Source organism: Astatotilapia calliptera, chromosome 7 (assembly GCF_964374335.1).
Source record: "Astatotilapia calliptera chromosome 7, fAstCal68.1, whole genome shotgun sequence".
In the NCBI taxonomy this organism is placed as follows: domain Eukaryota; kingdom Metazoa; phylum Chordata; class Actinopteri; order Cichliformes; family Cichlidae; genus Astatotilapia; species Astatotilapia calliptera.
In genome coordinates this window covers 56,798,820-56,814,216 of record NC_137428.1, presented here as the reverse complement: position 1 = coordinate 56,814,216, position 15,397 = coordinate 56,798,820, and the positions used below count along the sequence as shown (strand labels likewise).

The 15,397-nt window shown below is 38.2% G+C and overlaps 1 protein-coding gene and 1 long non-coding RNA gene across 2 annotated transcripts; one reads left to right on the top strand and one right to left on the bottom strand.

Moving 5' to 3' along the window:
• Nucleotides 1-3,644: 3,644 nt before the first annotated feature.
• Nucleotides 3,645-4,867, bottom strand: LOC145429814 (uncharacterized). The gene is made up of 3 exons (XR_013910147.1): nt 4,776-4,867; nt 4,489-4,576; nt 3,645-3,776 (listed from the first exon to the last, which is right to left on the bottom strand). It is a non-coding gene; the product is annotated as an uncharacterized LOC145429814 (long non-coding RNA).
• An 891-nt stretch (nt 4,868-5,758) lies between these two features.
• On the top strand, nt 5,759-14,743 carry ca12 (carbonic anhydrase XII). Its single transcript, XM_026175863.2, has 9 exons — nt 5,759-5,904; nt 6,198-6,218; nt 8,461-8,640; nt 9,656-9,798; nt 12,148-12,243; nt 12,329-12,392; nt 12,577-12,734; nt 12,898-13,024; nt 13,678-14,743. The coding sequence occupies exons 1-9, from the start codon at nt 5,841-5,843 to the stop codon at nt 14,328-14,330; spliced, it is 1,506 nt and encodes a 501-aa protein (XP_026031648.2). The 5' UTR covers nt 5,759-5,840; the 3' UTR covers nt 14,331-14,743.
• The last annotated feature ends 654 nt before the right edge of the window (nt 14,744-15,397 follow it).

Genomic DNA, 15,397 nt, shown 5'->3' with positions numbered 1-15,397 from the left:
ATATCACTCCCCATATATTCTATATTTGATTTTCTGATTACAATCTTAATCCTAATGCACAAAGTAAAAAAATAAATAAATAAACATACTCATACACAAATATTTTTGAATGCAACAGTAAATAAGCAGAAACATGACTCCAACATTACAGAATAAAATTAAAAACAATTAAATGATGAATGTGGTGGATTATCAGTTTAAAGCAAGTTGATCTTAAATGCTTTAAAAACAACAGGTTTCTTTTAAAGATAATTTTGGTGAAGTCTGCAGTTTCCTATAACAGAGTATTTAACTGGTCCAGGTTTTCACAAGTGACTCATTCAGCTTAGGTGTTGGGCATGGCAAAAGGCTCCTTGAACAATTCAACTAATGATTGTAGCGTTTCACTTAATCATTTCAGCTAATCCAATATGTCAAAGCTAATAATTATGTATATGTTCGATTTCAGTTTATTGTTTTCCTTAGTTTTACATTCTAAATTGATGACCAAACCTGGCATACTGTTGTTTAGTTTTCTTAAAAACAAACTAGAATGCTGTCTTTAGGCCTACACAAGTGAACCTCACATTAAGCAAGTAAATCCCATGTTAGAAATCGATTTAGGTAGAGCAGGTCAAACTGGTCATAGAAAATGTTGTTCATGTTGTGTGGTTAAAAAAAATCAAAACAAAAAGCGGGCTGTGTTTTTATTGATTTGTCTTATGATACCATACTTTTGTCTCATGCTTATTGATACATCCTATTTGGGTCAGTGTGTGTGTGTGTGTGTGTGTGTTTGTTTGTGTGCACTGATCTTCTGAATTATTACGATTCAGCAAGGATAAAAGTCTAATCTATAATCAACTAACCTATTTTTTAAATGTGCTTTACAAGGACACAGAAGAATTTGAGGCCAACCTAGAAAGGCAGGTGATGAAAATTGCCATCATCGGTGACCGGTATACCCCTGGATCTGACCACAAGACTGCAACCATTGTGGTAGAAGGAACAAAAATCCTGGAGGGCCCGGATATCCCAAGTTGCTGTGCGTTACTCATGGGCATAATATATGCTCTCAATCTGAGCTATTGCAAGGAACTGAAATATGCTTTCGAAGTCTTTCAGAAGCTGTTGCTTGATCTTGATGGACTGAGAGCCAGTGCAAAAGTAACAAGTCTCAAGAACAGTATGTTCTAAAGATGTCACTTGTTTTGAGCACTAAGAAATTTTATTCAGATTGTGTTACTTTGTATTTGGAAGTCCACTGGGAAAAAATGATAGTGTTGATAAAAAATAGAAGACACTAATTTTTTTCTATCTAGTTATTTTTGATATTATATTCAAGAAATGTGTCTTGACAGTTGTTGTACTACCCTGTCCTTAAAACTTATCCTGCATTTAATCCTCAAAGAGATGTGCTGATGAATGAACCAGCATTATGTTAAACATGTTGACTCTGTTTCAAAAATTGTTAACCATTTTGAGTCCTGTATGTGTAAAATTAATCTTAAATGTGTTTACTGCATGAAAGTTTGAACACTGAAAGTTAACATTTACTGAACACTTAGTACAAATGTTTTCTAAGTGGATTTCTGGTTTATTTTCACTGTTTAACTATAAGGTGTTGAATTGCCTAAAGTAAAATATAAATTGTACAAACTGTACAAACAATAAAAAAAGTTAATTGCTTAAAAATGTTGAATTCATTCAATTCTTAAAAGCTAGTACAATAATAAAAACAAGAAAAAGCTAAAATTATGATGATAATGAAGAAAATCAGCTACTTAATATTTTAAATGATTAACTTAAAAAAATATTTTCGTAACTACTATCATTAATTACATAACACTTAAAAAACAGTTTTGAATAATATGGAAAAAGATACGGTGGCCCCTAGAGACAAAGCACGTACAAACTCCAAAACACTTGCAAAATCCAAAACACTTGCAAACTAAAAAACACATGCAAAGTCCAAAACACGTACAAACTCCAAAACACTTGCAAGATCCAAAACACTTGCAAAATCCAAAAAACACATGCAAACTCCAAAACACGTACAAACTCCAAAACACTTGCAAAATCCAAAACACTTGCAAACTAAAAACCACATGCAAAGTCCAAAACACGTACACACTCCAAAACACTTGCAAAATCCAAAACACGTACAAACTAAAAAACACTTGCAAACTCCAAAACACGTACAAACTCCAAAACACTTGCAAAATCCAAAACACGTACAAACTAAAAAACACATGCAAACTCCAAAACACGTACAAACTCCAAAACACTTGCAAAATCCAAAACACGTACACACTCCAAAACACTTGCAAAATCCAAAACACGTACAAACTAAAAAACACTTGCAAAATCCAAAACACGTACAAACTCCAAAACACTTGCAAAATCCAAAAAACTTGCAAACTCAAAAACACATGCAAAGTCCAAAACACGTACAAACTCCAAAACACTTGCAAAATCCAAAACACGTACAAACTAAAAAACACTTGCAAACTCCAAAACACGTACAAACTCCAAAACACTTGCAAAATCCAAAACACTTGCAAACTAAAAAACACATGCAAACTCCAAAACACGTAAACTCCAAAACACTTGCAAAATCCAAAACACGTACAAACTAAAAAACACTTGCAAACTCCAAAACACGTACAAACTCCAAAACACTTGCAAAATCCAAAACACTTGCAAACTCAAAAACACATGCAAAGTCAAAAACACATGCAAAGTCCAAAACACGTACAAACTCCAAAACACTTGCAAAATCCAAAACAAGTACAAACTAAAAAACACTTGCAAACTCCAAAACACGTACAAACTCCAAAACACTTGCAAAATCCAAAACACTTGCAAATTCCAAAACACAACGGAAGTGCTCCAGGACACTAGGGGCAGTGTTGAGCTTTTGTTACCTAGTAACTACACAAGCCAGGAAGTGCCAATGACCGGATTTGGGGTTTTAAGGCCGATTACGTCACAGCGACAATAGAAGGCTTTCCCAATTCAAAGGCTGCTCGAAATGCGGCCCTCAAATGCGTCCTTAATTTCCCTGAATTTTAAGGATGGGTCGGTGTAGCCTTTAAGCTGGTTTCCTTCATTAAGATGCGTCAGTCCAAGCAGAGGCGGATCAGATGAGTGTGGGATTTTTTTTTTTTTTTGGGGGGGGGGGGGGGGGGTGTAGAAATGACTGAAAGATTAATAGGCTCTGTTTTGAGTTTTGTTCAACAAAGAATGACTTCATATAGGGAAATATATATATCACACATGCAGGACACCTTAAACTAGTTTTTTAATTGAGCAGCAAGACAGAACGAAGTCGGGGCTGTATCAAGACACAGGGACTAAACCCCAATTCAACCAGACCCAGAACTGATCCAGAATTAAAACAGGACTACAACAGTTCAAAAGCAGGATTACTGAGGACTTAACCAAGACATAACCACAATCAGAACTAGATGATAGTAGCACTAAAAATCATCATAGACCTGCTCTACACCTATTTATTTAATTCTACCAAAGTACAATATTTAGATTGAGAAAAGTTTATATAATTATTTAGCCTTGTTGTGCAAACAAGCCTGCAGAACTTAATAAATATAGAATTTGAAAAATAGCAAACCTAAAAAGAAACACTAGGTACGAGATACATGAGTACCTATGATACAGTGATACTTTTAGTAAGCAACCATTTGACTAACATGTGTGTCTCACCTGCTCTTGTTCATCTCTGTTCTGTCCTCATTCTCCATCTCAATCTCTGCTCCTCTCTCTCCCTCTTTGTGCTGACAATCATCAAATATACAGTTGAAACCAGATATTTACAAACTCTTCAGATCAAAACACAAACACTTTTTTAATTGTAACATCAAATCAGACTAAATGTTTATTTTTTTAGATTGATAAATATAAAAACATATTTGTTAACTTTAAGAGTAAAGAGAGAAACTGTCTGTGTTTTTTAATTGCAAATGGCACCAAATTGTATTCAAATTGAGCCACACTTATGGAGCTCCACAGTTCTTTTCCTGGTGTTTTGGTTGACATCTCTTGATTTTCCCATGTCAAAGAAACAGGCTCTGTGTTTTGCCTTATATGCATCCACAGCTGTGCCACCAATTTACTCACATGGACTCTACTAACCTATCAGAAGCTTCTTCAGCTCAGAATGGAATCGTCTGGAGTTTTCTTATTAATTAACAATAAACTTAGTGTACATATACTCCTAAATTTAATGAAAGTGATAAAAAATAGACAGCTCTGTCTCTCTTTATTCTGACATTTAACTAATTCAAAATATATTTCAATATTTATCTAAAACAAAAGTTTACTCTAAATTGATGTTGTACAGTAAAAATGCTTTATGTTTTCTCCCTAAAGTGTATGTAAATATCTGGTTACAAATGTGAATATCCTGCTGTGTACTGAAATCCCTCTTGTTTTGCATAGAAATATACTGAACAACATACAAAGCATAATATATAAAATAACATTTACCTGAGTTTTTTCTTTGAAAGAACCCTCTAATGTCCATTCTTATATTTCAGTACATAACTGAAACCGAATTAGTCGGGGAGGGTAAGAACTGAAAATATGAAATAAACACACGTAAGCTAAGACTCTCTAAAAAATAGCATTTGTTCGGCTTTTCATTTCGCCATTTGTTGATTCACTTGAAGAGCAAGTAAAATAATATTGGTCAAGTGATCAGTTTCATATCAATCTTTCGTGATGCACCGTCATATTTACATTATTTGTACGGTACGAATGATTTGCTTTGGTACCTGCTCAAACTTAAGCTCTCCTTAGTATGGCTGGCTCCGTCTCTCCAACAGCGCACTCACGGGCAGCAGCTCCCCCCGCCCCCTCGCTCAGTCGCTTAGTGCCTGAGCTTGGATCATACCAATATCAGGGGGGGATTCACGCACAGTCGTAAATTCCCACAGTGTGCACTATGTGCTTCGAATATTGTGTGTACTTTTTGTTTTATACAGTTGTCAGCCAGGCATCTAACTATGAAAAAATTACACTCCAAAATACCCCGGGCTTCTGACAAAACAACCCGGGCTTAAGCCCCGTAAGCCACCCCCACGCTCCGCCCCTGCAGCGGACACTAATGTTTTTGTCACTTTTTACGGAATCAAACTCAAAGTAAGGTCAGTACTTCCACGCTTTAAACGCTGCACGCTCATACTCTCTCTGCACTCCATATATGATCCATTGTTGATCTGCACACAGCTGTTGTCACGAACGTCGCACTGGCTTATGTCACTGTCATGAGACATTCTCGCAAAAAAAATCACGGTTTTAGTAACGCAGTAACGCAGCGTTCCTACGGGAAAGTAACGGTAATCTAATTACCCTTTTTGCAATAGTAATCCCTTACTTTACTCGTTACCTGAAAAAAGTAATCAGATTACAGTAACGGGTTACATGTAACGCGTTACTGCCCATCTTTGGTTATGAGCTTATTAGTTATGAGCTAGAACAACTGTTAGGGATTACAGTCTAGTAGTTGTATTTTTTTTTTTAAACTGTTAGCAAATACAGATGTTAGGAGTGTGTTTGGAGTGTGTAGGTCTGTATGTTTTGTCTGCTGGTACATCGGACTCGGTAACCTAAATGACTGACTGTACTTATATGCGGTCGTTTCTGTCACAATCCGGACCGTGACCAAATGACTGTGGAGGCTGGTTATGTTGTTGCTCTGACGTCAGCGCAAGCTACAGAGAAGCTGACGGCATGAGTATAAAAAGCCGGCCGGTTTGAAGGCTGGGGCTTCGGTGCTTCAAGCTCTTGCTCCGCACCGGGTTGACAGCAGACTGCGAGGGAGGTCTGAGGCGATCAAGATGCACTTTCTGACTCGCACTGTCATCGTTTCCCTTCAGCTGACTTTATTCAGCGCAGTGCATGGTAAGCGCTCCTACAGTAAAGAAATAAATACATAGAAATCTTACCATGCATTGCTAAGATTTTCTGTGTGTGTGGGTAGAAAATGATGCTTTAAAGCAGGTGTCTCAATCCAGCTGCATGCTTAGTGACGGAGATCAAGAAGTTTTTCTTTTTTACTTTTTCTTTTGTGTTTCTTTTGTGTGTAGTTTGATTCGTGATCGTTTTTAATTCATCAAAAGTTGGCTTTGAAATTTTACCATTTGTATGTACCGTAAACTCTTGTTCTACAAGTGCTTTCTTTCTGTCTTGTTTAGGTGCCAAATGGACATATGATGGTAAGTGTGACAATATTTCACACACAATTTGTAATATATATATGGTAAATAAAATATAAAAAGTTTATATGATATAATAAAGTTGTTGTTGATGGGGGGTTTTGTTTTTTTTGGCTTTGCCTATCCAGTAAGAACTGACATAAAGCATTTTCTTTTTGGCTCTTCATCAGTGTTTTAAGTCACAGTGTCAAACAGGAAGACAAAAGCGATGACAGTGTGGTAAACACCATGCACAGTCACCACTTTTGTCTGTGATGAACAAAGTCGGACTCTACAATTATAACATTTCATAAGTGGCTGGCTGCCTTTGTCTGGTGCCTTAAGCTTCATGGAGAGGGACTTCTTGAATCATGTCTATCTCTTACATAAACTACTCTTACTAAAACCTCTCGTCGTTATTTTACAGCAAAAAAAATGTCTGAATGCTAAAGCAAAATCTTTGCAGGTGAAGCAATGGAAATGTATATAATCTGTCTTGACATTTTTTTTGTTTTTGTTTTCTGGAAAAATCTTAAGCAATCTTTGGGGAAAAAAATCATTGATCAAGTCCTCTATTACCTTTAAAAGTTACCCAAACGGTGGAGGGATTCTTTACCTCTGGTTCCTTTGGGCTGAATAAGAAAATACCCACTTCTCTGGTCAGTAATTTGTAGTCATGATTAATATAGTTTGATTAGAATGTATCTGTTCTTAATTAGGATAATGACTGACCTTATATGTCAGTACGGTGCACTGTGACAGTGCTTCTTGGTGCTTCATCCTGAAATATGCACAATATACAAAAATAGATAACATAGAATAACATAGATTAAATACTAAATTCCACATTATAGTAGTCAGCAGTCTGTCTACTGGTAGCACTTTCTGTTGGTGGTGGTGCTACAGCTGAGTCATATAAATTATCTCCACCTCAACACTCCACCCTCTGGCAAAGGACATACAATGAGTCTTTGCACGAGAATAAAATAAATGAGATTAACAATGTCTGTTGTATTCCTCTCGCCCTGCTCTGCTACCAGTGTGATGTTTAGAGGATTGCTTAGAAAAGTTTGTTAAAATCTTCTATTTTAAGATTTCTTTTACGTAGAAATTACCCACAGTCATCTATGTTCTACCAAGTACTGCCTAGGGACCACCAAGGGCCACTAAACATCCTATATTGAAGGGCACCCAGCATCAAAGTAAAACACAAATGTTATGAATAGTGAGTAACAGAAAAAGTAAAATAAGAACAATTTTCTTCTTAGTTAGAGACGGTTTGCCTAGATTGAACTTGGAGCTTTTCATCAAACAAGTATTCAGTGATTTTGCTACTTTGGTTGACGACTTCTGGCATGTCTTATACAGTCAATCCACATTTGTCTGAGAGGGAGGTTGGGGGCAATCTTTTATATTTAACCATGGTCAGCTGGCATATGGTGAATGGTGAATCTTTTGATGAATGCTAAACAGATAATGAATTAGCAGCAATTGTGCTGCCAAGATGAGAGCATACGCACAGCTTCTTCCATTTTGTCACAAATGTGACATTTCAAATTTGATGAAGTCCATTCATTGCAAACTATTAGCCTGACTTGTTGTTTGAAAAGCTCAGTGCATAGACGCTTACACTTAAAACATCACGCAATGAAAATGCACATTCAACAGCTTCCTGTTTTTCTTCTCAGTCCATTTTTAAAAAATAATTGTTTCCCAATTTCTGTATTATTTTAAAGCACACTGTGCCTCGTGGCCTTGGAGGAAACATTTTTGAGAGTTAACCCCCTGACAAAAAAAACTGAGGTCGCTTTGTAAACTCAATTGTAAATGTGGCCATTTTCGGTGTCTTGCACTTTATAGAAACCTCTCATTTGGAGAGAGACGGCATTCTCACTGCGTGGCGCTGCCTGCAAGCAGCAGGCTGGTTCTCTTTTCTCACTGCTTCAAAAAAAGCGCATGAGCAGAGTCGTAGGCTTCCTCCCACCATCTTGTTTATAGATAATAATAAGTCATTTGGACCAAAGATAAAACATTTATTACACACTAAAACAAACTCTAGCCCTCTTTGGAGCCACCCACTGTTTAGCCTCACACTGTGAGATGTTTGCCTGATAACATTAAACAGTTTAGTTTCTGAAAAATGTCCATGCTAATGTTTTCTGGTGAATCCACACTTTTAAAATTGAAATCTAGGTATTCAGATTCAGATAGGTAAATTCAGATTCAAAAATTGCATAATGTAATAATGTTAATGTTGTTGCAGGACCCCAAGGACAGGACCACTGGTCCCAGCATTATCCGTATTGTGGTGGAGCGCTACAGTCACCAATAGACTTGAAGTCAGATCTGCTAAGGTTCGATCCCACTTTACGTCCAATTGAGGTTCAGAACTACAACCTGTCTCCAAATGAGCAGCTCACTCTTGGAAACAATGGACACTCTGGTGAGTATACATCAACAGTGTTATCCAAAGAATATGTAAGACGTGCAATACGATGTAAGATGTAATGTGTACTTACACTCATCACAAGTAAGACAGTGTGTATCAAACTAAGCAAATATTTAAGTATGCCATGCTTTGTTTGGCCTGAAATCTAAAAGTTTTTCAAATCAAAGTGATGTGCTTGTCTATGCATTCATTAAAATGTCCACACATAAATGTGGAGACCTATTTTCTGGGCCAAACTTAGGAAAATGATAGGCAGATCTTTTTTCTTCATTTGCCACAACAATTTTCTATAATCAACCTCTTATTATCTTAACTGCCTGGGAAAATATGACCAAAGACTACTCATCTGATCCGCCTCTGCTTGGACTGACGCATCTTAATGAAGGAAACCAGCTTAAATTTAATGTGCAATATTTATTTAGAACATAGCGAAGTGAAGTGAAACTATGCAATAAACTGTGCGCTGCAAAACTAGTTAGATACGCTTCTGTCATGTTCCCTCAAACATCATGTACAAACTGCTCCATTAGGAATTTTTGTGACAATCATGTATAGCTGAGGATGCATGTCATGCCTTCCGAATGTTGGCAAGGATGCATTGCTGTTATATCTGCATAACAAAACTGCTTTCTGCACACAGAATGCAAATAACACAGAAATGCTTATGTGTGCATACCTGGTGAGCCTCAACACCACAAACTGAGTGGCATCATCAGTGTGACGTGTATTCCAAATGGGCTGACAAAGCGTTTTCATGTGCAAGCATTCGTCATGCACTGACGATCATGCGAAATGCACTTTGCGTCACCCGGCTATAAATGGTCTTAAAAGCAGCTACACCACTATGACAGAACAAGACAGTGGGGATAGGGAAGGGTGGGGGGTTGGGGATTTGGCATGCTGACTTCCTCTGTTTAGATAAAGCTCATGTTTTGTGATGCCCCAGTGTTTACTGGTGCAGTCATGACTCTTTATGTTGATGTGTGCTTTCATTTGCTTTGATTCACAGTGCAGCTTTCATTGTCCCCCACGATGTCCATCTCCAGCCTACGTAACCGATACACTGCGGCTCAACTCCATTTCCACTGGGGCTCCCCCAGTCGGCCTGCAGGTTCTGAGCATACGGTGAACAGTAAGCAGTATGCTGCAGAGGTAAACAATGCAAACTGCACTTTTCAGAGATGGTAGTGCACTACAGTGCTACACTTAAGTACAAATTCAAGGTAGTTGTCCTAAAGTATTTCAATATCTTTGCAACTTTCTACATGTACATGTCAGATATTCGTTCTGGTTGGTTCATCAACTCATTCATTTCCTGTTAGGATGAATGGTGTTAGGCGATAAGCTGTACCATCTTAATATCAACTGCAAGTGATATGACTAAGATGCAGCTTTCTCATCAGTCATGACCAAGCAGTAGCCTATCTCACTTTCTCCTTGACTCTACCAACTTTTAGCTACTGATTCACTTCTGCCTTTTCTTTGCTACTGGTCTTCCTGCCAGCTCAACACTCTCAGTTGAGAGGTAGCTTCTCGCCTCACCTCACCTCACCTCACCTCATCCCTCTGGCATGTATGAATAAACAGTATGTTTTTCTTTGTAGGTGACTACCTTTAGTCCTAGAATGATTCCAGCACAGAGACTCACTGACTCTGACTTTCCATAGTCAATGTGGGGATTATTGTAGAGTCTACCTTAGAATATAAAGCGCCTTGAGGTGACTGTTGTTGTGATTTGGCGCTGTAGAAATAAAATTGAATTGAACTGAATTGAATGAGAAAAGCAACCTTCAATTAATATGGATGAGGAGGACTAACAAAGTAAACTGAAGTAAACAGAACTGAAACAGAAGTTATAATATTTAAATGAGAGAGTGGAGTGAGGTTATTAAACATCACACAATATTTCTTCTGTCAGGATTTAAAGATATGATTATCTGTGTCTGCTTATTTAAATAAGTTTTACCCTTATCTGTACTTAGAAGTGACAACTCTGGCTTCAAGCAAAGCATTAATACTTTGTGACTGAAACGTGTGACATTTGACTGGCAGGGGAATCGAAGCCACTGACACCCTTCAAAGATGATGTTGCTAAATATGAAATATGAAAAGCATTCGCATGTCACTGTTGTGGTTTGTTGAGACTGCTGCAAATATGTAGCTCACACCCATCTGTCGAATGTGTTGCTTCTACGTGCTGCCTATTTCGATGTGCAGTCAAGTGTAAATTGAAATTATATGCATAAAAACTTTAACTCTAAACCCTCACTGCTAATATTACAGAGAACATAGAGGATTCTTTTACCAAAATAAATCATTGGTTTACAATCATCAAATCAGCATATTTGGCATTTAGTTGCATATTCTAAAAGTCAGAAAAAAGACATCGGTCGGTATCAGAATGTTCATTGCTAGATGGTATGTAGTCTCTTACTCAAAAGGGTTTTAGGGGATTGTATGTACCAGGCTATTATATACTGTGGTTTTAAACCACTTCGCTAAATGAGCGGCTGTCTGTGCTATTTAACGTGTGAAGCCCTGTAAACAGGTTTCACACAATAGTTTCATTTATTTACTTTGGCACTTCAGGTAAAGAAGACGATTTGAAAGTCAAGTTTAAAGTAAAGTAGGTGAAAATGGGATACTGTTGTATATAATTTGGAATTATTTGGATTACAGTGGGCAGACTGAAACGACTGCAACCTGTGTTCATTTTATGTGACCACGCTCCAGCTGCTGTGCAGCCACATTTAAGGTGCTGTGGTTTGACCTGAGTTTCTGTGTGGACATCTCGAAAACATGCGTCTTTTCAAGTCTCTCCAGACTCCAGAACCACAGTTCCTTGATGACATGTTGTTTTGGAGGCATGGCATGATGGGAAATTGAACATTTTCCTGAAATGGTGAAAAGGTCTTCCTTAATTCTCAAGACAGAGCAAAGTCTGTAAATAAAACTATTTGGTCAGAAGGGCTAAGAAGCCTTTGGGTTGTACAGAATATAGAATAACGTTCTGAAAGCTGGTGTAAAATATTTTCTTTTGGTATTTTCTTCCACAGAAGATTGCATTCAATGCTTTCTGAATACCTCCACTTATGTTCAATCCAACTAACATCTACTCTCTGCATTGAACAGCTATTATAAGTGTACACTAATAACAGTTGTCATTTAAATAAAAAGGAGATAACATGGAGAGCAGAGACGTTATAATGACATGATATACCAACCTCCATGCTCGCCCGAAACTAAGTAATAGTCTGAACACAGGGTAGTAGTCTTAAGGTACTTTAAGGTTTATCACAGGGCTGTTGCAGTGATGCAGTGGTGTACATAACAATCTGGCAGTGTATGTGTCACTTTTTCCATGACCCCACCAAATCGCTGCTATTAGTACTATGTCACAGATGGCGTGAGTTATAAAAATGAGAGTGATTTACATAAAATACCTTCTTGTTTTGTGTTTTTCTCCACAGGATCTTGACATATTGTTCTTTTTGTTCACAGTTGCATGTAGTGCATTACAATTCAGATAAGTATCCCAATATTTCCACCGCCGTGGACAAATCTGATGGCCTGGCTGTGCTGGGTGTGCTGGTTGAGGTGAGACCTTGTGGATAATGTTCTGTAATTTTGTTTTCTTCTGTAAAGTAGACCTAACTATTTCATTATTTGTGTTTCTATAAAGGTTGGGATGTTCAATCCAGCTTTTGACCACATTCTGAAGTTCATAAATCGTATTATGTACAGAGGTAAGACCTGAGTACTAGTTTTTTCTAAGTACTAATGTGGAGTAAACATAAGCCTATGCAAAACATAAGCTGTGTTTGTGATTCTTTATCTAAGTTTGAGGTGTGAATCATTCATATGACAGTCATGGATTTTACATTAATGTCACCCAACAGCTGATTTCTGTTTTGTCATTCCGACTGTCAGATCAGAAAGTGAAGGTGCCTGCTTTCAACATCAGAGCTTTGCTGCCTACGCGTTTGGATGAGTATTATCGCTACGACGGCTCACTGACGACTCCTCCGTGCTATCCGAGTGTCCTGTGGACGGTGTTCAGGAATCCTATAACAGTTTCTCGCCAACAGGTGCTTCAGCAGCTGAAGTGACTTTTAACCAGGTTTAATATTAGAATAAGAAAGCAGTTGCAAAAAATTTTTTAAGATGTGTCAGTGTGGCGTCTTTTAAACTTTATTGGTGTGGAAAAGCCTTTGTGCTAAACTTGCTTTTGTTTTGCTGTGCTTTATTTAGTTTCTGACCCTAGCAGCAACGCTCTACTCCTCGAATGCCCAGGACTCAGCCTCTATGTCGCTGAGTAACAACTACAGGAAAACGCAACCTGTTGACAATCGGCTCGTCTTGGCATCTTTCAAAGAACGTAAGTATGGTCTACAAACATGGCTTGCTTTATTACCTGAGCATGGGTGAAAAGGTCACATAAGCGACATGGCTGCTGTGCTGCTTTAAAAAAAGGCTGAAAGACACATTTGAATGAATTGAGGGCTTTTATTCTGCTGCAGAGATTACAGCTGTCATGCTGGCTTTGGCTTGTATGGTGTAACCTGCTTGTGGCTTAGATTTGATGCTGATCATTTTTAAATTTGATTGAGCTTGATGAGCTTGTCTGGAAGTACGCCATCTTTTAAGACATGTTGATTTAACCACTCCTCTGACATGCTGAAAACATCTGCAACCCTTAAATTTGTCCCTAAAGCCTGACTTTTATGTGGTTGCCTGGTGTACCGCAATGTATGGTATTTAGGTCCATATTGTGTGGTATGAATGTGCATGGTTTCCTCAAAGCTTTCCACGCAGAGCTATGCTTTCCTAATGAGACGTGCTGTGACATGGCAGTGTGAAATCCCATGCTATGAGCTTCTCAGAAGCGCTAGCTAGCAGACAGCAGCTTGAGCTTTTACTGTATCGCTATGAGCAGCGCTGTTGCATGGTGGGCTTGAAGATCCATCATTGTCCAAATGAGCATCCAGCTTGCGGGGATGTTTAACAACATTGGCTCTGTGTCTGATGCAGGCAGAAGACTGCATGGTACTCTTACAGTTACATCTCCGTTAACAAGAAAGCAAATCATACAGCAGCTACTGGTTGGCGACTTAGGAGACCTGGCTGATGAAGACCTGTACAAGCTCCTACCAAGTGGCTCAGAGAAACACCATGCTGGCAAGAAGAAAGACCTCAAAACCCAGCAGAATGAGAGACTGGCCAAATCCAAACAACAAACGCTGAATCCATCCCTTGAGAAGAAAAGCCAGGCCAACCGCCATGTGGGAAAACTCAGGCTAGCAGAAAACACACTGAGCTACGTCTCACTGGAGCAGAGAGTTTCCCACCAGCTCAAACAGTCCCATGCTGAGAATCAGATGGTTCAGGCTCTTAGAGATGCAGTTTTCCCTGAGCTTAACCTAAAAAGCTACCTAGAGTGCAGATCAGACTTAGCTCTCCCTACCATCAGGTATATTCTCCAGGGACGGCCAACAGACGAGGCTACTGAGTTAAATCATTCCCTGACTAAAGCCATGATGAATCAAAGAAAGACTTCCACAGCATTGGAGAAAGACGTGCCAATGACACAATATAATGGTCATTCCACTGCTACAGTTTCCAGGAAACCACAAAGCCAGGGTTATCCACATCCTTGGCTTTTGCCTATGGAGTGGGAAGACTAGAGAGATGCCTGGCATTGTTGAAACTCAGTGTGACTTTCTGTAGCAGACATCAGTTGTGTGTCCCACACTGACAGCCAAATTTCCAAGCCATGCCCTGCATTCTTTTAACCAGTTTATGCTTTATGTACGTGATATTACAATTTTACTTTCCTGTGTGTGCACATATTTGTAGTTTTCAGAAACGTTAACAGTTTTTCTTTGTCACAGATTTTGTTTGTTTGTTTTTTGCACAAAATCAATCGGATGCAAAACCAGTGCCCAGCAGTGACTGTCCTCAGTATAATGATAGGACTATCTCAGTGTGTATATTTTTGCTCTGAAATTTTTTTTTTTAATTTGTTAGTACTTTTGGTATCTTTGCCCACATTTGCCTGGCTAAGCAATGCTTTTCAATAAACTATAAAAAATGACAAGTTTCCTGTGTGAAAATCTTTACGTGTCAACTTGTACGAGTGGGAGATGCCAAGGACCATTTAAAGTGTTTTACTGGATGCCAAGCTCAGTCCTATAGTATGGTAATTCTGGAGCCATGCTAGTAATTATTGTCATACACAATGTAGAAATGTGGCTAAACCAAAAGAATTTATTTTGAGCTAACATGATTTTTAGATCTTTGCAGGGTAACGGAAGCTTTTTACATTTCGCTTCTATATTTATATAAAATAATAAAGCATTAAAGGTTTTCAGTTGCACATCTATGAACAGAATTTAATGCTTAAATAGGAGAAATGACAGCAAGTTATTAGACTACATTATGTTTATTTTGCATGCCACGAAAAAGAAGTGTGTACTTTGTAGATTCTGCACCTTAACTATATAGAGGAGGATTAAAGAAGTAGTCAAATTAAAAATGTTGAGGGTTAACTATAGTTAAGATAAAGTTTTAGACTGCACTTGTGTATTTAAAATTCTGACTTGATCCACGTCACAGCACAGATGATTTCTTCTTTTTCCTTCATCTGGTCCCAAAAGGGAACCACTACACACCCTCTATATGTCCTCCTCCACCACATCCATGAATATTCTCTATGGTCGTTCTCCTTTCCTCCTGTCTGGCATCTTCAGCA

What these genes read in the sequence shown, in the direction of transcription:
- ca12 (XM_026175863.2), top strand. Translation starts at nt 5,841, where the DNA reads ATGCACTTTCTGACTCGCACTGTCATCGTTTCCCTTCAGCTGACTTTA. An exon ending in TGCCAAATGGACATATGATG is followed by an intron (nt 6,219 to 8,460) that starts GTAAGTGTGACA and finishes ATGTTGTTGCAG; the next exon opens with GACCCCAAGGACAGGACCAC. An exon ending in TGCTGGGTGTGCTGGTTGAG is followed by an intron (nt 12,244 to 12,328) that starts GTGAGACCTTGT and finishes GTTTCTATAAAG; the next exon opens with GTTGGGATGTTCAATCCAGC.